The following is a 23,321-nucleotide window of genomic DNA, read 5'->3' on the forward strand; positions in this document are numbered from 1 at the left end:
GACAGGATTCTTCATTCATTTTTGATAAATAGTGGAAAGGAACAAAGAAATAGTATGAAGACTGATTACTCTGAGTTTTATCTAGCTCAATGGCTGCTACAAAATATCATGCAGTAGTTCACACAAAAGTATGTTTAATATGAATTCCTTGAAATCTGTTCTTCAGAAAAGAATATCTTCTGAAAATGTCCCTAATACTGTGATACAAATAACTTTAATCATCAAAAAGAAAAGTAGGACTTGTGGCACCTTAGAGACTAACAAATTTGTTTGAGCATAAGCTTTTGTGAGCTACAGCATCTGATGAAGTGAGCTGTAGCTCACAAAAGCTTATGCTCAAATTTTAGTCTCTAAGGTGCCACAAGTACTCCTGTTCTTTTTGCGGATACAGACTAACACGGCTGCCACTCTGAAATTTAATCATCAGCTAACTCCTCTCATTAATAGGCGCTGTATGTGATTTGTTATGCCAGAGGGGATGAATATGAATAACACTTTTTTTTCTTTCCCTTTCAGAAATGTGTAACCGAAGAATGTTTCTTTTTTGAGCGCTTGGAATCAAACAACTACAACACTTACCGGTCACGGAAATATTCTGATTGGTATGTGGCATTGAAAAGAACTGGACAGTACAAACTTGGACCAAAAACTGGACCAGGGCAGAAAGCTATCCTTTTTCTTCCAATGTCTGCCAAGAGCTGATTTCAGTGGTAGAGTCTATAATCTATGCCACAACACACTAAAGTGGTAGTTTCCTCCACTCCTTCCAAAAAGTAGTAGTGTGAGCAAATATTTGATAACTGCTTTTGCAGATGTCTGATTACCAAATACGTTCGTATAATATAACCTTGATGTTACTGTATGTTTTGAAACAATTGTGCCAGTGTCCAGAGGAAAAAGCACCAGGAAAATATATAGAAATTTCAGTATCAGTGCTTCACACATTTTTCTTCTAGTTAGAGCTACTATATTAGTCTTACAGTGTAAAGGAAACTTAAAGATGTGCACACATTTACAAGAATATTTACCTTTTAAAAGAAATAATATATATCTTACTAGAAGATAAAAAATTCCAGCAAGAACAAAGTCCAGGAATATTTTTAATATGGTACAAGTAAGCCCACAATTTAAAACAATCAATTCTAAATTATTATTTTAATAAAATGTGAAGCTTATTACAATTCTGTCATGTTTTTATAAGTATCTGGCAGCTCCCTGTGGTACAGCTTATAAAATAGGCCAGTGTAAACAGCTGGAAATTCTCTCATGGTTATATCAATCTTATCAAACCCTTCTCTGTATCCATAAAGTAGCAGTTTAGCTACACTGCTGGTGATGGGAGTAGTGTCTTTGGTCTTAGCAAGTTCCTCAAGATCCATCCATTCGCACCTCAAGCACTCCTGCTGGCAGAAGCTGATGTTGAAGGAGGAAGGCTGCAGGCGACAGATGATATACATATCTGATATCCCAAAGGCTCCAGGGTGCCTATGTTGCTGCCTTACACTTAAGAGGGACTTGAACTCTGACTTAATGCCAGTCTCTTCAAAAACCTCTCGAACTGCTGTGTTTCCTAGATGGAGAGAAATATTCCTACAGTACATGTAAGAGGAGACTACATTTCAAGAACTGTTCACCGTGAAAGATTTCTAACTCATAAAGTATTGCTGATGGTAACACCTTTTTGAGACTGTAAAGGCTATAAACTCCAACACTACAGTATGCTCAGTTTTTGGGCTGCTGAACAAAACTAATTGCAATGGACTGTTTTGCTTTTCTTGTGGATAACCTACAAAATGATGAATGTTCCTTAATACTGTACAAGTATGGTAGCTCTGAAACTGATGCACCAATGCAGTATAGCCACCTCTTACCTAAAAATATTTAAATATTTTCAGTTCTTTGATCCTAACTAATACATTTTTAGGTTTACTTTCAATGACTCATCTTCCTGTTGCAGCCAAGCACTTTCAACTATACCTGATTGTGGGAGCAAATCAATTAGTTCAGTGGCACAAGTACACAGTTTTCTTGCAGATGTAAAAGTGTGCAAAAAAACTGGCCTACAGAATGAGGGAGGACCTCACCCCTTTTGCAAATTTATCCTTAAATGTCTGCAGATGCATCCGATGAAGTGAGCTGTAGCTCATAAAAGCTTATGCTCAAATAAATTTGTTAGTCTCTAAGGTGCCACAAGTACTACTTTTTTTTTTTCAAGAGGAGACAAAAACCTCTTGCATTTTTCATTATAAAAATCAGTAGGAATGGAGGTAAAAAAAAAATCCGTTAACTTGGGCCCCAGTCCAGGAATGTCCTTGAGCACCGGCATAGGGTTACTGAAAGTTGGTGGGACTACTTGTGCTTAAAGTTAGGCACATTTTTAAGAACCTTGCTGAGTTAGGGTCTATAAACAGCTAATCGTTGGCAGGGTATAACTCATTCACTCTCAGTGCTTAGATGTAGTCTCTCCACTAACCAAAAGCTAGAGTTACCTCTGAACGGGAATCAAAGTCAAAGATCCCAGGAGGGCTCCAATATCCTCATCTGCCAAAATGTATCTGTTCCTAGGCCTTGCAAAACTTTACAAACCCACTTGGGTGGAGTATTTTTTGGATGGGTAAATAGAATTATTAGATTATTTGTTTTTTATCCTCATGGCAAGGGAAGTGACTGTTTTGTCTGAGATGTTAAATGGCCACGGCAGTTAATTAGGAATTAGAATATTGTTTTATATTTATATTTAACAGAATTACATTCATTTTAACAAAATCCTTTTAGTGATTCTCCCTTGCCTGCAAACCACCATCTTGAAAAATCAGAAGTACAGAAGATATAAATTTTGGATTTATTTTAAAACTACTGAAAATAATTTCAGGACATATAGTGACAAACCATAAGCAAAATCTCTAACAGCCTTTCTTGCAGACAATAAACATTTATATAGTAATGGCCCTGATCCTGAAAACACTTTCATGTGTGTTTAAAGTTAAGCACATTAGTAACTGCATTGCATTTAATGGGACTAGTTGCATGAGTAAAGCTTGACACATGAGCATGTGTTTGCAGGATGGGGGGGGCGGGCATTACTATATAAATGTCTGTAGAGCATTTTATTACAATATTAACTACACAGCTACTCCGGGGGGTCGGGGGAGAGAGCTTTCTGACTCCATGTCTCTGACACAGTTGTAGAGATTACTGACAGTATGAGCCATTACCGCTCCTGGCTCCTCTGGGCTGGAATCAAGGGAAGTCCTAGTGGAAGGTTCATCCAGTCTTCCTTGGTTAGAAGAGATGTGGAAATGAAGCAAATTCCCTACAGTGTATTTGTGTAGTACTCTTTGGACTTAAAGTGGGAAAGGAATAAAAGGATAGAAATCGGGGATGCTAAGGGAGATCATGCTATGTAAGACACAATCATTAGACCAGGGATTTCAGTCCAGATTTGAGCTTTGCTTCAAGATAGTGCCTTATTGTAGTTCCCTTATTTTTTAATATTTTAAAATATTATAATGACAAGTTAAAATAGAAGGAACATTTAGGGCTTGAGTTTCAAAAATCGGCAAGCCCCAAAATGCGTGCAATTTAGTGTTTAATTTGTTCACATAACTACCACTGCTGCTTGTGCAAACTGGTACATGTGAATAAACACTGATCTGCAAGCATGGTAACTGCACTCCTAAATTTTTGAAAGGTAGGCACTTAAATGTTTGAGGCTTAATGTAAATGAATGAAAAATAAAGTTCTGTTATTTCATGCTTCATTAATTTATATCTGTTAAAATATAGTAATGAAAATAACTGTTTGCTACATCACATCTTAAAGTTCCCCTCATGCCACTATTAAAATATTAACAAACATATATTTTTTTCCCAGTTTTTCTGATACCTATTTGCTGTCACCCCAGCAACATTTACAGCCTCTATTTTTAGAAGGATGTGTCCCTAGCACTCCTGTGTACAGCACAGTGGAGCCATGCTCAATGCTGGCCTTTCTTTGCCTATCAATAATGTAAAAGTTCCTCCAAAGTCCCCGTCTATCTTGGACCATTCCCTTTCAGTCCTTCTCTAACCAGACTCCCTTTTTGGTACAAAGTATACAGCATATATTCATGGCATTATGTACCCTCTCCAAACAAATGTTTGACATGTAAGCTCATGTTTCACAAAACTATACATGCAACATCACCTAAAGCTCAATTCTGTAACAAATATTTGAAGGAACAGCATTTGGTACACATGAAATATTTTAAAACGGTACATGAAATTGCATATAATGACTGAAGGGCTAGATCCACAAAGAGGTCTTAGGCATTGCAATGCTCAGTCTAACATGTAGGCACCTTGCCATCTAGTGGAAGCCACAGCCCAAGTCAGGTGTCCACTCTCGCTCTACAAGACATGCGGAATGTTAAGCACCTAAGAATGGGACCCACAAAAGCCAGCAAGATGAGTAGGTAGCTGCCTAATGTAGCCAGTAGGAAATGCCAAAGAAAAGGGTATAACCTACGTCAGTAGTGAGCAACCCGTGGGCTGCATGCAGCCTGTCAGGGTAATCCACTGGCAGGCCGCTAGACAGTTTGTTTACATTTGCATGGCTGCCTGAGGCTCACCAGTGGCCGCAGTTCGCCGTTCCCGGCCAGTGGGTGCTGCGGGAAGCGGCGTGGGCCACAGGGATGTGTGGGTCACTGCTTCCTGCAGTGCAAATGTAAACAAACTGGTGGCCCATCAGTGGATTATCCTGAGGGGTCGCGTGTGGTTGGCAGGTTGCCCACACTGGCCTAAGTCCTGCCCCTTAAAGGGACCTAGGTGCCTGAGTCTGGGCCTGAGGGAGTCCTTCTCTGCTCTTGATTCACAGCTCTGAACCCTCTACTGGAGCTAAGGGCATAAGTCCTTTGCAACAAAGCAACCACCACTATGAGGAGGAGAAAGATGGTGGTGTCACCTCCCCGCTCCTTATAACTTCATGCAGCTGTATGTATGCTGAGTGGCAGAAATGTAGGTGCCTGAGGATTTTAGGTGCCTACAGGGTATGACAGATGAGCAGGGATTTTGAGGATTTAAAATTTTGAGGTTGGGTGTCTAAAGTAGCAGGTAGGCATCTAAATCCTTTTTGTGGATCTAGCCCAAAGTTGAGATGTATAGTGGGAAACTACTGTCCTGTCCATTGTAATCATGAACTGTAGAGTTTGTGGCCTTGGACACTGAGGGGGAGAATACATTTGTGGCTAAGGTGCAGGACTAGGAGTCAGCACCTGAGGGTCCTGTTTCCAGTTCTCCTAGGCTGTTTCTATATTACTCCAGCAATGAAGTTAACCTTTTTTTGTCTGATCTTACTCATCAATACTGTGCAGATGATACTCAAAAATCTGAAATAGTATTGAGGAAAAATGTATTAATGTAAGAGTGCAGAATGTAGTACTGCCCAGTGGAGGTAACTTTTGAACCCAAAACCTACATACTCTCTCCTATATACAGAAAAACCTGTAGTCTATATTATTTAAAAAACGTAACCTTTGCATAAACTTCTGTATTGTAAACTCATTGGTCCTGTAACCCTTTAACAGAACTTCAGCAGTACTTTAGTATTAACAACCATCTACATTACATTAGTTTAAGTGAAGTATTTCCTCAACTCAATGTCACTTCACCTTTACTTTAAGAGTAATTATTACTATTTGTAATACAATAGGGCCTAGAGTCTCCTGCTAAAAGCAGGGCTCATTGTGCTAGTACTATGTACTTCATACAAGAGACAATTGCTGTCCCAAAGAGCTTGCAATCTAAACATCCAAGACAGACAAAGTGTGGGGGAAGATGTGTAGTTATTCCCATGTTACAGATAGGAACAGTGTCAGGAATTTTTACTCAGAATATTGCTGACTTTATCACCTGGTGCTTCAGGCTGTGCTTGAAGTATTTTAATTCATTTATTTCTATGCTATATTCATCTTCCTCACGCTTTTGGATTCATATGACACAATGCCAAATAAACCTATAAATCAAACGCTGCACTAAGTGAAAATAAAGAAAAATGTGTAAAATGTAGGGCCTTTTCACCGTGAACATGGTGAAGCATCAGGCGTCCTCTGCTGAAGTGACTGTTTTAGGATGCAGGATCATGTCACCCCATCTCTCAGACACCAATTTTAAACAGATATTGACCACAAGAGTAATCCTGCAAAACTACTTTGGGCTACATACCTCTGTATCAGCTAACTAACGGAGGGCACAACTCAGTGGACTTCAATGGAGTTGTGATTGCTTATGCTGCTGATGTATTTGAAACATTGTCCAGAGACTTACCAATGTCTTCACCTGGGTCTGAGAGGCCTCCTGGAAATTTCCATGCATTTGTTGTCTATAATGGAGCAGAAATATTAGCAAGGTATACAACTGTTTTGTTCTCCTAATACAAAAGGACAAAATGATTCCTCTAGAATTCCTAATCACCCTAATATGTACATGAATTTTTTAAAGGTGATATGTTAATTACTTCTATAATTATCAGTTAAGATTGAAATAAACTTCTGTTTTTGCTAATGTGATCAGACAGCTACCTGTCTATATGAAATATTGGAAGAAAACATCTACTGATTGAAAATATAAACTGTCTAACAGTCATTAGACAAAGTTGCTGCTAGTTAACTAGTTTAAAAGTAGTTGGACATGAAAGAAGCTGCTATAGATATAGACTGTATAATCTTCTTTTTAATCACTAATGTATTCTACTTCAGTGGTTTTTTTTGGCTTTTTAAAAATAACTGTACATATTTAATCTTCAAATAGATATTATGATTGTAGTATTGTTCTATACTGCACTGGCTTTGAAGTGATTTAGTGTCTGTAATAACCATGTAGTGTAACTTTGTCATTTTGTTTTCATGGAGAAGAAAAATAAAATCAAGACCTTTTTGGTGTGACCTCTCTACAAAATCATTTACTGAAATTCAGCAGAATCAAGTTGAATAATTAGCAGCCTTGGCATTGTAACTGCAACTGATAAACATGGACAAGATCCTGCAGCTGTTGGATTAGGCCCTATATATATATATATATATATATATATATTTTAAACTAACTGCAGTTAAATGTTACCAAATTGACAATTTGTCAATTATCGAGGGGGGGGGTTCCTTGAAGTGCAAAGCAACTATGTACTTCCGATTGATTATATTGAAAAACATTCTTTTTGGGCTCTCCTTAAGGGCTTGGACAAAATTAGAATAATAATATAATGTAGATGGACAATGCATATATGTCCACCGGCATTCAGATTTTGTCTTCCGTGCCTGGAAATCTTTTACTATGTAATTGTCGTCATTCATGACCCCACACAATGAGCTCTTAAACTATTTTGAGATCACAGTATACATCATTACACAAATGTGCTTGGGTGATTTTTTCAAACTTTGAAATTATCAGCTTATTTAAGTAAACTGGTTATCTTTGGGAAAAAGTCATTTTTCTGGAAGGGGGCGACGGAACAAAAACAAAAAAAACCTAAGAACATAAGCATGGCCACACTGGGTCAATGTTCCTGTATCCTGTCTTCTGACAATGGCTGGTGCCAGATGCTTCACAGGGAATGAACAGAACAGTAATTATTCAGTGATCCTGTCATCCAATCCCACCTTCTTGCAGTCTGAGATTGAGACGCCCAGAGCATCTAGGCTAATAGCCATTGCTGGACGGGTCCTCCATGAACTTGTCTTTTTTTTTTTTTTTTTTAAACCTGTTATACTTTTTTGGCCTGCAACAAGTTCCAAAGGTTGACTGTGCACTGTGTGAAGTACTTCCCTATGTTTTTTTAAGTCTGCTGCCTATTAATTTAATTAGGTGACCCCTGGTTTTTGTGTTATGTGAAGGGGTAAATAACACTCTCACCATCCCACCCCCCAATGCTATTCATGATTTTATAATGTCGACATATCCTCCCTTAGTAGTCTTTATCCTAAGCAGAACAGTTCCAGTCTTTTTAATTTTTCCTCCCATGGAAGCTGTTCCATACCCCTAATTATTTTTGTTGCCCTTTCTCTGTACTTTTTCCAGTTCTAATTTATTTTTTTGAGATGGTGTGACCAGAACTGCACACACTATTCAAGGTGTGGCACACCATAGATTTATACAGTGGTATTATATTTTCTGTTTTATTGTATATCCCTTTCCTAATAGTTCCTAACATTGTTAGCTTTTTTCACTGCAGCTGCACACTGAGCAGATATTTTCAGAGAACTATCTATGATGACTCCAAAATCTCTCTTGAGTGGTAACAGCTAATTTAGACCCCATCATTTTGTAGCATTTGGATTATACTTTCCAATGTGTATTGCTTTGCATTTATCAACATTGAATTTCCTCTGCTATATTGTTGCCCGGTCACCCCGTTTTGTGAGATCCCTTTGTAACTCTTCATAGTCAGCTTTGGACTTAACTATCTTGAGTAATTGTGTATCATCTGCAAACTTTGCTACCTCAGTGTTTACCCCATTTTCCAGATCATTTATGAATGCTAAACAGCACAGGTCTCAGAACAGATCCTTGGGGGACCCCGCTATTTACCTCTCCACTGTAAAAACTGACCATTTAGAAAATATAGGGTAGGACTATCTTTTAACCTTACTTTACTTAAGAGCCTTTGATGTGGGACCTGGTTGAAGTCTTTGAAAGTCCAAGTGCACTATCTCAACTGAATCACCCTTATAAATGTGCTTTTTGACATCCGCAAGGAATTCCAATAGATTGGTGAAGCATGAGTTCACTGTACAAAAGCTGTGTTCCCTACTTGACATAGGGAAACAATTTCTTGGTCTAATTTAGTTTTGTTTAGATTACTAGTTCAATGACAATGGACATTACTAACTTCAGCTCTTGTATTTAGTCTTATGCTCCTACTAAAAACTGTTTTTCCCCATTTTTTTTCTTCCTCACTGGTGGCATATCATGTCAGTCTTATTCTGGCAAAGAGAGCTGGATGTAGGTGGCCCTGGATTCTGCCAATTCCACGTTGTGTCATCTGAGAATGAGGAGTTGTAGAGTGATACAAAGTTCACCCCTCTCTGTTTAAAGTTCAACATTCTGCCCTGATTGCATCCCCTACCTTTAGTTGGGCCAGGGACAGCAGAAAATGACAGTTTTGGTCCCAAGGTTTGACACCATGTGCAGCAATGTGTTGTGCAGCCTCCAGTTGGAAGACTAGCTCAAGTTTTTTGTATTGAAGGTGGCTGAGGCAGGAAGCCAAACCTTGAAATGCAAAAAAAATTTTTTGGGAACTTTAGGAAACAATTTCTTTTTCTCCATCACAAATGTAAAGGAGGCATAGTTCTTGGGGTTGTGAGTTTTTTTGTTGAGCTTTTATAATTTCCTGAGTTTTCTTAAAATTTAAGCAGGTTTTTCTTTGTTACACACACATGCTCGCGCTCTCTCTCAGAACTAGGAAAATATTTCTATATCTGTATTTTCTTCTTCACTTATGCTGGAAACTCTTTCCACCTATAATGAGCCAGTTTTGGATCTTACAGATTGCATGCCAAATTTATGCGTTGGCAACTACTCAAAATGAGCTTGGAGGCCCCACTATACAGAAGTCCTTAGTTTTGCTCTACAGCTAATAAAAATACGAAGTTAATACTTTACTTCCTGTAGAGTGGTGCTTCTCTTCCCTGAACTCTTGCATTACCAATTCAACATATTGTATAATTGTGCTTGCCTATGAATATACTCTTTCATTTAAATTCATTAGCTTTGCTGCATCTACCTGTGAACTGAACTAAAGCTTAGTTTAGTTACTGAGAACAAATCTGTGGCTAGTTATTTCACCATGGGGAAAATGTAGCTAGGAGGATGCTGGCTTAGATCTAATGACAGAAAATGGAAATTGATGCATCCAATTACCTTATGTTGCCATTTGCAGAAAATGTCAGATAGCTCCCACATAATTTTAAGTAGCCTATGCTGTTATTGTGGAGAGACTTGAATTAAATTTCCAAAAGATTATTCAATTACAAAAACACTGCCTTCAACTAAAATACAAATAACTTTCTTTAGTTTTGTTGTCCTTAAATTTAGCACATGAAATGGTGGAATAGCTCAGGAGCCTGGTAATGAAATAAGGAGCCTTTCACCACTTGATGATTGCAGGTAACCTTGGTAGTGACTGGAAGCAATTACTGTGTGATGGATGTTTGGTGGTCTCACTCCAGTTCCACATCACAAAAACCACCAGTACCACAACTGACACTCTTACTTGGCAGGGAGGCCAAGAATGAAAGTTTATATGAGAAATTAACTACCTTCACATACTTAGTGGTGGTTCCTGTATATCCTGGTCAAAGCATATTATTTCATGTCATAATGTCTGGCACTTTACAAAACAAACAGAATCCTTGTCCCAAACAGTTTACTGAGAGCTATTGATTTCATTGGGATTCTGCAAAGGCCTGCATAGATCCAATTGTAGGACTAGTGCTTAAGTTAGGATAAGGCCTATATAGGGAGAGGGTGGTTGGGTGGGGAAGACAAAGGTGAAGATCATATAGTCATGAGGTTGCTTGGGTGAATAGTACATGTCTTGAATTACACTGTTTCAGGTTCTTTATTAATGGAGGGGTGAGAGGTCTGAACAGAGCCATTTTCAAGAGTGGGTGAGTGGGGGAATTTGCATGGATAGTGCCTGTGTTGTAGCTGTTCTGTAGCTTTTAGTCTGTCAATTAAACACTTTCAATAAACATTCCCTCCCCCTAAGCACACTGTGAAGAAAATAAATACACCAGTGAAATGTTTGACAGGTATGCCAAAGGCTAGAGGAAAACTTTTTAAATGGAATATTTTTATAGAAAAATACAGCTTATTTTATCTTTATTTTATTTTTTGTTTGTTTGGGGGGTTTTTGCCTTAAAATAACTCATTATTGTTATTATTTTTAAATCTGTCACTTAAGGCTCATCTACATGGGGGAGTTATTCTGAAAGAGGTGTCCCTGACTACCTCCCTGGGCAGATCCTCTTGTATTCAGGAATAAGAGTGCCTTGTTCTTGTTTAGCTTAACCTGCCTAGGATGTAGATTAAGATAATTTGGAATAAAACTATTTTATTCCTGAATAAAAGTGTGCCCGCACAGCTATTCCTCTTTAAATTCATATCCTAATTTCATCCAAATTCATTTCTTAGAGTAGTCAAATCCTTGGGTCCAAATCCTGCAAAAATTTATGCACACGCATAATTTTACTCAGTAGTAGTTTCACTTTAGGTCATGGGACTACTGCTATCAGTAAAACTATGACTAATGTAAAAACTAAATTATTAATAAGTAATATGTTCAATTCTACTCTATCAGGACTGTAACTTGGAACTTTCTGATGTCTGAGAGGATTCTCGTTTAAGATGGGCAAAATAAGCATCTATGCCAGATGAACCTATAGGAAACACAATTGAGTTATGCAAATATCTTTCTTAAAAATTAACAAAAGAATGTTCCCCTCTCCCTTCTCTGAAAGTGACAAAAGTGGTCTCTAAATAGAATGATTTTCAAACATTTCCATGAAATGTTGGCAGATATTTATATTTGTGTTCTTTTTAAGCAGTGCAGAGATAAACATATGCTTTAGATGAAAAACAGGAGCTCTATGAAAAAACAGTCTGCTTTTTTTTTTTTTTTAAGCAGCAACTGTGTGCATCCTTTTTTAATGACTTCTCTCACTGGATGTCAAAACAACCTCTCTCTTGCCTCAGCAACCCTGGCAAGCTGTACCTGCCATAGGATAGTTCTTGCTGCCTTAAGGCAGCAGTGACAGAGGTTGTAACTAGTATAGAACTTTTTCACCTATTGAAGACCACTTTTGTGTGTGATCTCTAACTTATTTATCTCTAACTTTATCGCAGGCTTACTCACTACGTCTGTCTACTAGCTAGGAAGGCAGGCAGCTTCCTATGAGGAGGAGTATTATTTTAGGGGCAGTTGCTGTTAAATGTGAACTTGTCTATATTGGCACAGTGCTTGGCACAATCCACTAAGTAAGTTGGCTGCAACCCTCTCAACAGTTTGATTAAAATGGCTTCTGCCAAACAAATTATTGCTTTAAAGTAAGCGTATAAAGGGGCTTTACAATATACACTGGACATGAAACTATACTGGGATAATTAGAGTATTTAATGACAAAATAACTCTTTAAAAATGTAGTTAGTCAATTTGGTCACTTTTAGTGGTAATCGGGATGTTAAAAAATGCGAATGTAACAAACAAGGTTATTAACTGAGTGTTATGTTTAAAGTAGTAAATATCCAAATGTTTGATTTGTTTTGAGTGTCCTGCACAATAACTATCTAAGCAATATTTTCTAGTACTCCTTTCCCATATCTTATTTCAGATTGAGTCCAGGTGTATTTCTCTAAAAGGCATCATTTTCCATGTTTGTTTTTAAACATAAATACCATCGCTAACACCCACATATATGTATGTATATATGTTCAGTTATGAGGGTTATGACAAAACAGATGTTAATAGGCACGATTTCAAACTTATGTCTTAAAATTTCAGCTGTACCTCCCAGGACTCCCCTCCCCCCCACCCCCGCCGCTTGAAACCCACCTCCATTTAAGAAGAGATGAAATAAAAAGAGCACAATTCCATTCAGGTTTAGAGTAAGGCAGGTTAGCCTTATCAGCCAAGGGAATTTCCTTGCTTTAGTTGTCACCACTTTAATGGTGTCACCACTTTAATGTTTCAGCATTCTCCTCTCTGAAATTTCATGTTTTAATAAAGAAGGAATTCTGCTCTGTTGTGCAAATTTGTAGTTGGCTGATCATTAACCTCCTAGACAGGCTGTTGTGTCCATTTGGCTGTCGTGCAGTCTGTGCTAAAATTCTTAATGAAATTTTATTTGAAAAAGTCATTGAAGATGCCCCGTAGATGTATTTATAAATGTCAATCTAGACTGCTTTCCCCGCACCCACCACGAATGATCAGGTCATACTACAACAAGCAGCTTGCCACATATATGCATAGAACAAGCTGATAGTCTATAGTGCAGTCTTTTATACATTCATTCTTCAAGTAGTTGTCAAGTAGTATAATATTCAATTAAGCACAATACTAGTTCATTCAATTTTTATCCATTTAAAATTAACAAAACTGAGAATTGTCTGCAGTACAGCAGCCTTCAAAGTTTACAATTTTTTACTCCTTTTTAAATACAGAGTAGTCTATAAAAAGAAAAGGAGTACTTGTGGCACTTTAGAGACTAACAAATTTATTAGAGCATAAGCTTTCATGAGCTACAGCTAACACGGCTGCTACTCTGAGAGTAGTCTATAAAGCATTCAAAAATACCAGTGGAGAATAGTAAACTTTCACTGTTCTAACTTATCAGAAATGAAAGCTAAAAGATCTTTGTTTTATACAATATTCAAAGCCTATTTAGGATTGTTAGAATCATAACAAACTTACTTTATTTTTGTCTTGTACAACCAATACTTTTCCAGTGTCTACATCCAATGCAGCACCTGTTGGAGACAGAATATTTTCTGATAACTTTAGAAAGATAGTATCTGGAAACTATTTTCTAAAATTTTAGAATTCAGAATTTTACATGAACTAAACAGAAAGCATGATAAACCTTTCGAGGAACTCATCAGTGCTCAGTGCAAGTTTAGTCTAGGTGATTTATCAGAAAATTGGATTGTGCTAAATGAAAAAAGTACATCAAATTACAGGTATAAAAGTTAAAACAGTGGTTCTCAAACTTTTGTACTGGTGACCCCTTTCACATACCAAGCCTCTGAGTGTGAACCCCCTAATAAATTAAAAACACTTTTTTAATATATTTAACACCATTATATATGCTGGAGGCAAAGTAGAGTTTGGAGTGGAGGCTGACAGCTTGTGACCCCCCCCCCAGGTAATAAACTTGACCCCCCGAGGGCTCCTGACCCCAAGTTTGAGAACTCTGTGGTTAAAACGTCTCAATATGAGGGAATGTGCTTTCCAAAATTAAGATGTAGATATCATATGTAAAAGAAAAAAGAAGCTTAAGTTTTATGTAAAATGACTGCTAGTAAGGTTTGAAGGCCAAGAAAACTATTCCAAATAATCTAGCAAAACATACTTGGAAGTCAATTCCTTTCTTCAAGAGAGGTCTCATTTAAGTCCATGGGAATCTTTCCATTGACTTCAGTGTGCGTTGGATCAGGCCCCAGCTGAAAACCATCCTGGGTGAAATCCTTACCCTATTGAATCAAATGACGAAGCTCTTCCTAATTTCAGTGAGGCCAGCAGGGTGGATAAAAATCAATCCAATTTTTTGGATAAAATGTTTTTTGAGGAAAAAGCCTATCTAAAGATAGTTTTAATTAAGATACATTATAGTTCAAAGATATCTAATCATGGAATACGGATTACACATTCTAATTCTAGAATATGAGACAATCATGTAATGTTTAAGAAAAGTTTTGTAAATGAGTTCCAATAGTTCATGGATTAGGGACCCAATCTTATGGGGTTCCAGAGGCTTCTGTGTAGATTATTTAGGTTAATCTTTCTATCTACCCAATGGGACTCAGTGCTCAGTCTAGAAGATCCCATCAGAGATGCTTAGTTTTGCAGTTCTCAAACTGGATTTGTGTCTCCAGAGATAACATGCTTGTTAACAGCAAAAATGTTTTAAAATAATATATAGAGGTGAGAAATAACAGACTTCAAACCTATTGTCCCTCTGCAAATTTGTGTACATGGAGTTAATCCCTTAACTCTCTCTAAAAATACAAAGTTTCAAAAAGTTCAATGAATAGAAGATTGTGGGGGATCTGGACAAGGAGAAGTCTGGAGATAAATATGAGACGGGAGGGACAGGTAGCAGAAACAAAAGTAAAACTGTTTGAGCAGTATATTCCAGATGTCTTGAGGTCTTTCTGAGTGCAGCCTTCATTGATTTGAGATCTAGCATACCATTCTCTCACTAGAAGGGAAAACCTATAATAGCAGCAGTCCATAAAAGAGACCCAGTTTGGGAATAAGAACCATTCAAGATATATGTTTGCTGATGATGTTTTGAAGAGACACACACCAGTGAGCTGGTGGAAGTCACTTAAGCACTTGGATTCAGAGACAGTTGAAGTGATGATCTTACTTTTAACAGCAGTAGCTGCTTCTGCCAGTGTAGGAAGAATATTTTCTTCCTTTAGACTAATTCATTCCAAATTGAGAAATTGTTTGGAACCTAAAAAAGCAGGAAAGCTTGTTTTTCTTTTCCAGATTATGAACAAACAGGAAAATGAAGGTGAAGATGACTGAGTTAGTTGTAGAAGCCAATATTTTAAGTTTCTCATGTTGATCTTGCTGACACAGGAGTTCCGTCAGTAGATATGCCAGACTAAAACAGGCAGAAAATTATATCAGTTTATCACTAACACACTTTGAATTCAGCAGGTTGGTTTTATTGATGATGAAATTATTCTACCAATTTGCTTATGTATCATTTATATTCTCTCTAGGTAATCTGAATTCTTTCTAAAACAGCAAGCCGTACAGGAGTCAACCTGTTTATCAAATAGCACTGCTCCCCAAATGATACAGAACCACCTTTACTTTGGTGGGAAAAAAATACAAGTTGAAAGGTCTGACTGAATAATTAAGCCTTGCAGTGTACGCTGGTACTTGCAGTTAGCCTGTTAACTTTCTTCCATGGAAAACAAGTTTCCTTATTTTTCTTAAAACTCCGTCTGTTTTCAGGTCTAGTCATCCTATCACACCTAGTAATCGTTCTTGAAAGGATTCCACTTTAAAAACAGCTGTCCCTTTTAAAACAGACATTTTACTACCCCAGCCTCCTTTTTGACAGATTTTAGATTTGTGCTCTAGTGAGCACAGAGAGTACAACTTACAGTGCCCTTTTCCACATCAGTTGTGCACTGATTTAAAATGAGTAGATAATTACAGGAAGAACTGTTCCTATCAATTTTGAGCAGATGGAAGTCTATGTGGTTAGCACTCTGATGATGCATACATCTAGAATACTATGGAAAATATTTTAACATAAGGGAATTATTAAGAAATGAATTTTTAGATTGAAAACATCCTTTCCTGCATAATACTGAAATGGGAGTTTTCTGTTTAGAAGAAAGAAATAGCAACCCTGAAGTCAAGCTCTGTGAAAGGAGATACTTTAGGGAATTAGTCATATATCTGTTTCCTTCACCCTCCCTGTAGATCAGTAGTTCTCAAACTTTTGTACTGGTGACCCCTTTCACATAACAAGCCTCTGATTGTGACCTCCCCCCACTTATAAATTGAAAACACTTTTTTTTAATATATTTAACACCATTATACATTCTGGATGCAAAGTGGGGTTTAGGGTGGAGGCTGACAGTTCATGACCTCTCATGTAATAACCTCACAACCCCCTGAGGGGTCCTGACGCCCAGTTTGAGAACTCCTGCTGTAGATAGTTAGCTGTATATTGGTTAGTGTGGAATCCTGTGCGGGGGAGGGGGGGGAGAGAGGAAGAGAAGGGGGATGCTGGGATCAACTTTTATGCACATTGGGGCTGTAGTGGTTATTTTCTAGAAAAGTTGCTCCTCAGCCATATGGCTTTCTGAGACCAAGAATGGCCACTGGAAATGGCAAACAGCAGTCTGGCTTAACTAGAAAGAAGGGTCAACTGCTTGTCTCCTCTGCTTCCAACAAACTGATACCTGTCAATGTAACTTTGAGCACTGCGAGGTGCCTATAACCAGTCATAAGTAATGATTTAAATCAAAAAAGAAGATAGACCACTACAGGCATTTTTTCCTGCTTCTGGTCTCCTTTATCAGAGATCAGTTGCAGGCCCTGGAATTTGGATTTTAGAGAGTATTTCAAACCTGATGTTTTGAACCACAGTGACTCTCTGGAAAGGTTTCAACCTGTCCTCTCTCAAGGCAATAGTTATTAGAATGCTATTTTGTTCAATCACTAGTGTCTTGTCTCCTTTTGGAACGAGATGATAGAATTAAAAAAACCTCTGCAGTATTAGAGAACAAAAAGCAGATATCTAAACCACTTATGAATAAAATTATAAAACTGTTTTAACTTTGTGCCAGCAACAGATGTTCAGAGTCCAAGTTCCTCTGTGGCCCACTTAATGGCTATAAACAAAGAATGCATGTGCTATCAACATTAACTGACATCTGAATTATTTTGAGATACGGAAAACTGTTTTTAAAAATCCCAAAACTGCTTCGGAAAGTCCCTGACCTATTTAACGTTATCATTTCCTGCAATTTCACATGGTCATTTGTAGCAGCATACAACTGTGGCCCATGTGACATCCTGAGGGCCATACAGGGTGTGTGTGTGTGTGTGTACATACACAAACACACACATACATAATTTGTGTGGATGTGGCCCACATAACACACAGAGAGCTGCAGATGCAGCCCACAATGGTAAATAACCTGAGAACAACTGCTCTATACCAATGGCCAAGATTATGGCTGCTGTTCAACTGTGTAGGAGGGGGTAGTCAATAGTACCTACCTAACAATATGAACGGACCCTGAAAATCTTTTTATTTACTTATTATTGTTGAGTTTTTAAATTATTTTCTCTGGAGTCTGGATCTTGATCAAAAGCAATTAACTACCTTGAGTGTAGGAGGACCCTCCTTCTACTCCAACTTGAAGTACTTGCTTTCTTCCAATAACCAGTTCAAAATTTGAAACAATGAAAAAGAATATTCATATCGTCAGGTAGGTACCAAACTAGGGGTGGAGGGAGAAAGGAAAGATTAGATTCTGTTTCAGGGTATTGGTCATGTACAGGTATACATATCCTTAACTCCTAACCTTCTCGGGTCTCATTACATAATATTGCCTTGTGAACAGAGAATATCTAATTTAAAATATTTGCAGGCTCTTGGGCTTGTAACATGCTTTTCTGTCCTTAAATACTGCATGACACATGCAAGTATATGGATATTTGAGAATGAATCTGTCCCTCCCACCTATTCATGGGAGTTAAGCATCACCTTCTATAAATATCTGGAGATATCTGCAACATTTTAGCATTTCAAGAATACCTTAAACGTCACTTTTACATTTATGGGAAATGACTGAAAGAACCCCATTTTGTTGAAAAGTAGTTGCATGTCTAAAAATCCCTTTGCAGCAAATCACTGCAATAAATTCATAATCCGTACACAAGGGAAAACACCACACATTTCTCTATTGTTAAACAATAGTAGATAGCACCTGTGAGTAATACTTTCTACCGTCTCTAGCTGGCTAAGCAACTCTATGGTATGCTGGTGAACAGTGACCTGGCCTCATTTATTCACAACTTTGTCATCTCTTGGCTAGTCTACCCAATAATACAATATAGCTGGCATGAACTCTTCAGGCACCTGGGAAACTCCAACTGGTACAGAATGCTGCAGCATGTCACCTCAGCAACACTGGCTACCACAACCATGTCAGACCTATTCTCTGCACTCTATACTGGCTTCCCATAGGATATGGAATCAAGTGGAAGGTCTCAGTTCTTATGTTCAGTGTGCTCCATGGCCAGGGCCCAAGATAGTTAAAAGACTGCCTAAAGCTCCAGCATGAACACTGTGGTCAACAACTTTGTTTCTCTGAAACAATGGAACTTTCTATAATGGGGTGAGCTCATTTGTGAAGGAGACAGCTTTCTCAGGGGCCAATCTGGAACTGTAGAATGAACTCCCACAGGAGCTGAGGCTCACCAAAAACCTCACCCCCCGTGCACTTCTTTTGCCTTGCCTTCTCTAACATGAACATATAGGAATGTGTGTGTAAAATATATATATCATCCAAAACAAAAGTCTCCACTGCACCTGTATAGAAGAACTTGTATAGAATAGAATAGCATTGCTACTACTTTACTTAAATAAATCAGATTTACACTATCATGTCTTCCTGATCTTTTCCTTCAATCAAAAACTCCTAATGAAACCTGCTGGATTCAAAAGCAATAGCAGAAAATAAATGTATAATTAGTCTTAAGGTTAATTTTTTTAAAAATTATTATGCAGCAGTGCTTTATATCAATATGCCACAATTTCTGAAACTATTTAATTGCTTCTGCCCTTGAAGTTAGTTCTTATTTGTATAAAATACAGCCAAAATGTTCACCCCACAATAACAGACAACCAGATGCTAGTATTTCAAAGATAACTCCACATACATTATTTTGGTTTTGTAATATATAAAACAGGGAGGTTTTTTTTTTTTAAAAAAGCTATGACTTTATAAAATTACATTTTGAGTTATGCAAATCCTACTTCAGGAAAATCCCTTTTCAGTTACTTCTATTTTCTCAAATATGTAAATTGTAACCATAAGGAGTAATAGTGTACTTTTGCAAAGGGAACACATTGTCTGACCTTAGTTTAATGCCACATATTTTAATGATGAGGTTTTCATACCTCTGGAAAACATGTTCAGACATGTCCATTGAAAAAAAAAACCCCAAGACTTGTCTTAAGCATTTTCAGCTGTGCTGCCCTCTGCTGATTTGCACTTCAAAATGTGTGACTGGCAACTCAATTTGCAAAGCTGTGTTACAATGTAAATCAGAAAAAAAAGTTTCTTTATAGCTAGATGTTCTTTTTACAATATAATTAAACTTAACTGTATAATCTTCCATATCTCTTCACTAGAATTTGCATATGACTGTTTACAGGCTCTCAAAAAGCATGTGGTGATCAGCTAACCTGTACATCAGTGTCTAAAACTGAGGATTTTTGCCCCACTCCACTCCCTCAAATTGGTGGTGTGACAGAATTGGAGCTGCTCTGTAGTAAGCACATTTGAGCCATTGGGTTCTATAGCCCAGGACTTAGACTAAGAATGGGAGAATTGTGTGATTCAACTCCTGGGAAAGTAAAGGCAGGAGGTGTGAGACCAAGGGGGTGCCCCCAAGATCAGAGATTAAGCTAGTCCTATAACTATGACAGGTATTTTAGCAAGCCTGGGTCCACGTTTACAGTACATACAATACTTTAAAAAGACCCTTGTATTTCTTCTGATTTTTGTAAAAAGATACTTATTAGTTCTCATTTTTTAATTATAGTTCTGAAGCCTTAACATTCCATCTCTCCTGGAGGACATTTCTCTCTCTGCAGGGTGAATGCCATGGAGTTCCTGGTTTGGTTTAGTTTTTTTAAATAGAGTCCCATAGGACAGGTGAAATTTTAAAGCTTCAGGACCATCTCCCCCTCCACTAGCCCACACCGTTTAAGAAAGTTTTTGACCCTGAAAATTGAGACATCAGCTTACCAGTTTGTTTTTATTCCAACATAGCACAATATATTTGTTCTATAGGGACACTCATGACTGACAGACTGCACTTCACAAAGTTGTCCTACAAGTCTGTGTAGTGTGGAAGCCTGGCTGACTTATTGCTGAATCAGGTCCTAAATCATCAACTGTTTTTCTTAAATAGAATTGTCTTTAGAACTAACCTGCCACTCCTAACTGATGCGTGGCATACCCTGGTAACCTGCTGTGCCCTTCTCCTAGCCACAGTGTCAGCGTGGATGAGTCTGATTCTGCATGGTGGAAAGTAAAACCCTGCAAAGCAGCAGTGGCTATAAATTTGCTTTGGAGAATAGGAATGTGCAGCCAGACTGCTATTCTGCCTTCTGCTCTCCATTGCTTGACAGACTCTGGGGAAGAAAAACAAAAACATAAAACTCATTGTATACTTTCAAATCAAGAAAACAGATGTGAAAATAAAAGCTGTTGTCCTCTGATGGCCACTGCCGCCTCCCCCTCCGCTTTTTACTAATTCTTTAGTTCTGAACGTAACAGCAAAGCTTAATGTGGAGTAACAGTAGTCGTCAGAAAAGCGATTGTGAAATAATATTATCATTTTCCATATTCATTCTCTTTTAGGGCCTGATTTTTAAAGGTTTTCAAGCTGGCCTCATTTATTGTAGAAGCAAATAACAGGTGAAAAAACGTACGTGAAATCTGACTGCAAAAAGGGGGTATGGCACTGCAAATCTGACTCAATTTCTGTTCCTACAATTTACTCTGTTTACAAACCAAAAACTTTGCTTTCAAGTGTCAGTCATGAAAATTACATCTGGGATCTAAAAATTCATGTGTCCTTTTTGCTTCTTACATGATCACTAGTAAAAAAGATTTTCCAGTTAGGATTTATATGATTATTTTGTTGAGTAAGAATGATAAAGAGTAGAATCTAGTTCACTTTTCCATAGCTGCATTAACTTTGCAGAGATAACAGTAGTAACTTATTTTTGTCAGAGAACACAGGCTCCAATCTTGCAAGAACTTAGGCCAATCTTGCAAGAAAGGCTTAACTTTCCATCATACTTACATGGCCCTCAGTTCTGTAATATCTGAACCTCACAATCCCCAATGTCGCTATCCTCACAGCACCCCTGAGAAGCAGGATAGTAGTATTATCTCCATTTTATAGATGGGGAACTGAGGTAAAGAGAGGCTAACCAATTTTGCCCACAGAGGCACACAAAGTCCGTGGCAGAGCACAGACTTGAATTCAGATCTTGCAAGTCCTAGGAAGAAGCCCTAACCAGTTATCCATCCTTCTCCACTGGGACTACTCCCCATAGTAAAGTTAATTCCATGCCTGTTTGCTGGCTTAAGATTTTGATAGATCAGACTCATATATATATATACACAGAGGCAACTACTAAGTAGAATAAATTACCTTATTTGCAGTTACTTCTTTGACTATAGGTACAATCCAAGTTTTAATTCAAATAACTGTCTTCTCATAATAATTTTGGGTAACATAGTGAAAAAACTTTACTTAATTAAGAATAACAATGAAAACACATCTCCAAAGAAGATGGCAACTGGCAGTAAGGACACTCATTTTGAAAATTCAAATAATTGAATAGTCTTTTGATCATTCAAGTTATTTGCTACTATCACTGGAAATTGAAGTACAAGAGATTTTTATCATTGTTTAAACAGTGGATCTCCTGTACTGTGGTTTACAATATTATGTTGTTTGTAGGTTTTCGGTGGAACTCTATATACGTTCTGCTTACAGCTTTACACACTGGATAATGCAGATTCTGCACTTTGCATGTATTCACTTTTTTCCCTTCAATAGTAATAGAAGTTAAAGGTTGAATTCTGTGTTGTGCAATTGTAAACCTAAGGTTACACAATTATTCCATCCTAAGGAAAGAATTAGATTTGAGGCTAGTAGGCCAGCTAGGTAAGCATGCTTTCTCTTCAGAGTAAAGAATGAAAGGTAGATGTATACAAGGAGGAATGACAAGGACATTTCAAGGGATTACAAAATGGCCTTTAGAAAAAAGTACATCATGATTTAAAATTTATCCAATTTTGCTTGTCAATGTACCATTAACAATTTAGAATGATTAAAACTTTTTAAAAACACAACATACTTGTAATCATTAATATCTACTCCCTGCCCTTTACACTGAATTCATATTGGACAATAAAAACAGATTCCTCAGTTACTCTTTCAAATTGGTATCTGATTGCATAAGGCTGCTACTGTTGGGTTGAAGATCCCAAAGAGCAATGTTTAAATCTAATTTAAAAAAAAGATAGTTTCAAACTGAAATAAAGGAAGCCTTGCAAAATACACTCAGCTGGGTGCTTTATAAAATCTCAGTTGGGGGCATTGAATATACCAAATTTTAACCGCATCATGAATGAATTACTTTATTTGGGGTTGGGGCTGGTGTTCCCAGTGAAGGGAAAGGGAGGTTTGTGCGAGGATAAGATTACTGGCAGTGTGGGTTATGTATGTTGATACCCTGCTTCCTACTGGAAAGAGTAGAGAGCCCTCGCTGGGGGAAATCCTGGGCCCAGTTTAGTCAGTGGGAGTTTTGCTACTGGTCCCAATGAGGCCAGGATTTCAGCACCCTGGGTGAGGAGATCACTTCTTTATACAAGGCCTGATCTTCTCTAGCTGCTGCCCTCCAGCGCAGTCCCCTTGTGCCCACAGGGGCAGCGGGTGGCCCTTCAGGCTGCTGCGCGGGCCCCGTAGCCCTGAAATGCACTTGCCCCGTAGCCATCTCTGGAAGGTGACTTGGTCCAGGCTGTCTGGAGCGTGAAGCTGAGCCAGGTGCACGGTTACCGCGCCAAACTTATCCAGCTGCGGTCGGAGCCCGCCTGCCGCCAGGCTGCGAGCGGCTGAGCAACCCAGGCGGCGGCCGCACGGAGGGACTCGGGCCAGCCGGGGCCTTGCCCAGTTCAGGGCGCGCAGTGCAGGGAGACCCCAGCGCAGCGCCCGGGCCCCCAGCATGGCTCTGCGCCGGCGGGCAGGCGGGGCGGGGACTGGGGGGGGCGGGGACTGGC

General features: G+C 38.3%; 2 protein-coding genes across 4 annotated transcripts in view; one reads left to right on the top strand and one right to left on the bottom strand.

Moving 5' to 3' along the window:
- FGF2 (fibroblast growth factor 2) overlaps positions 1 to 6,919 on the top strand; it is a 65,634-nt gene extending 58,715 nt beyond the window's left edge. The window contains exon 3 of the mRNA XM_038398796.2: positions 517 to 6,919. Coding sequence (XP_038254724.1) covers positions 517 to 702 — 186 coding nt within the window. The 3' untranslated portion in view covers positions 703 to 6,919. The remainder of the gene's footprint in view (positions 1 to 516) is intronic.
- On the bottom strand, positions 1,083 to 23,307 carry NUDT6 (nudix hydrolase 6). 3 transcript variants are annotated; one of them, XM_038398793.2, is made up of 5 exons: positions 23,028 to 23,305; positions 20,453 to 20,656; positions 13,441 to 13,496; positions 6,303 to 6,357; positions 1,083 to 1,570 (listed from the first exon to the last, which is right to left on the bottom strand). In XM_038398793.2, exons 1-5 carry the CDS (start codon positions 23,266 to 23,268, stop codon positions 1,176 to 1,178), a joined length of 951 nt encoding a protein of 316 aa, XP_038254721.1. In that variant the 5' UTR covers positions 23,269 to 23,305; the 3' UTR covers positions 1,083 to 1,175. The 3 variants fall into 3 exon arrangements, with proteins under 3 accessions (XP_038254721.1, XP_043369046.1, XP_043369047.1); XM_043513111.1 differs by lacking the exon at positions 20,453 to 20,656 and having other exon boundaries at positions 23,028 to 23,307; XM_043513112.1 differs by lacking the exons at positions 20,453 to 20,656; positions 23,028 to 23,305 and adding an exon at positions 19,620 to 20,058.
- Between the last annotated feature and the right edge of the window lie 14 nt (positions 23,308 to 23,321).

Source organism: Dermochelys coriacea, chromosome 4 (genome assembly GCF_009764565.3).
Source record: "Dermochelys coriacea isolate rDerCor1 chromosome 4, rDerCor1.pri.v4, whole genome shotgun sequence".
NCBI lineage: Eukaryota > Metazoa > Chordata > Testudines > Dermochelyidae > Dermochelys > Dermochelys coriacea.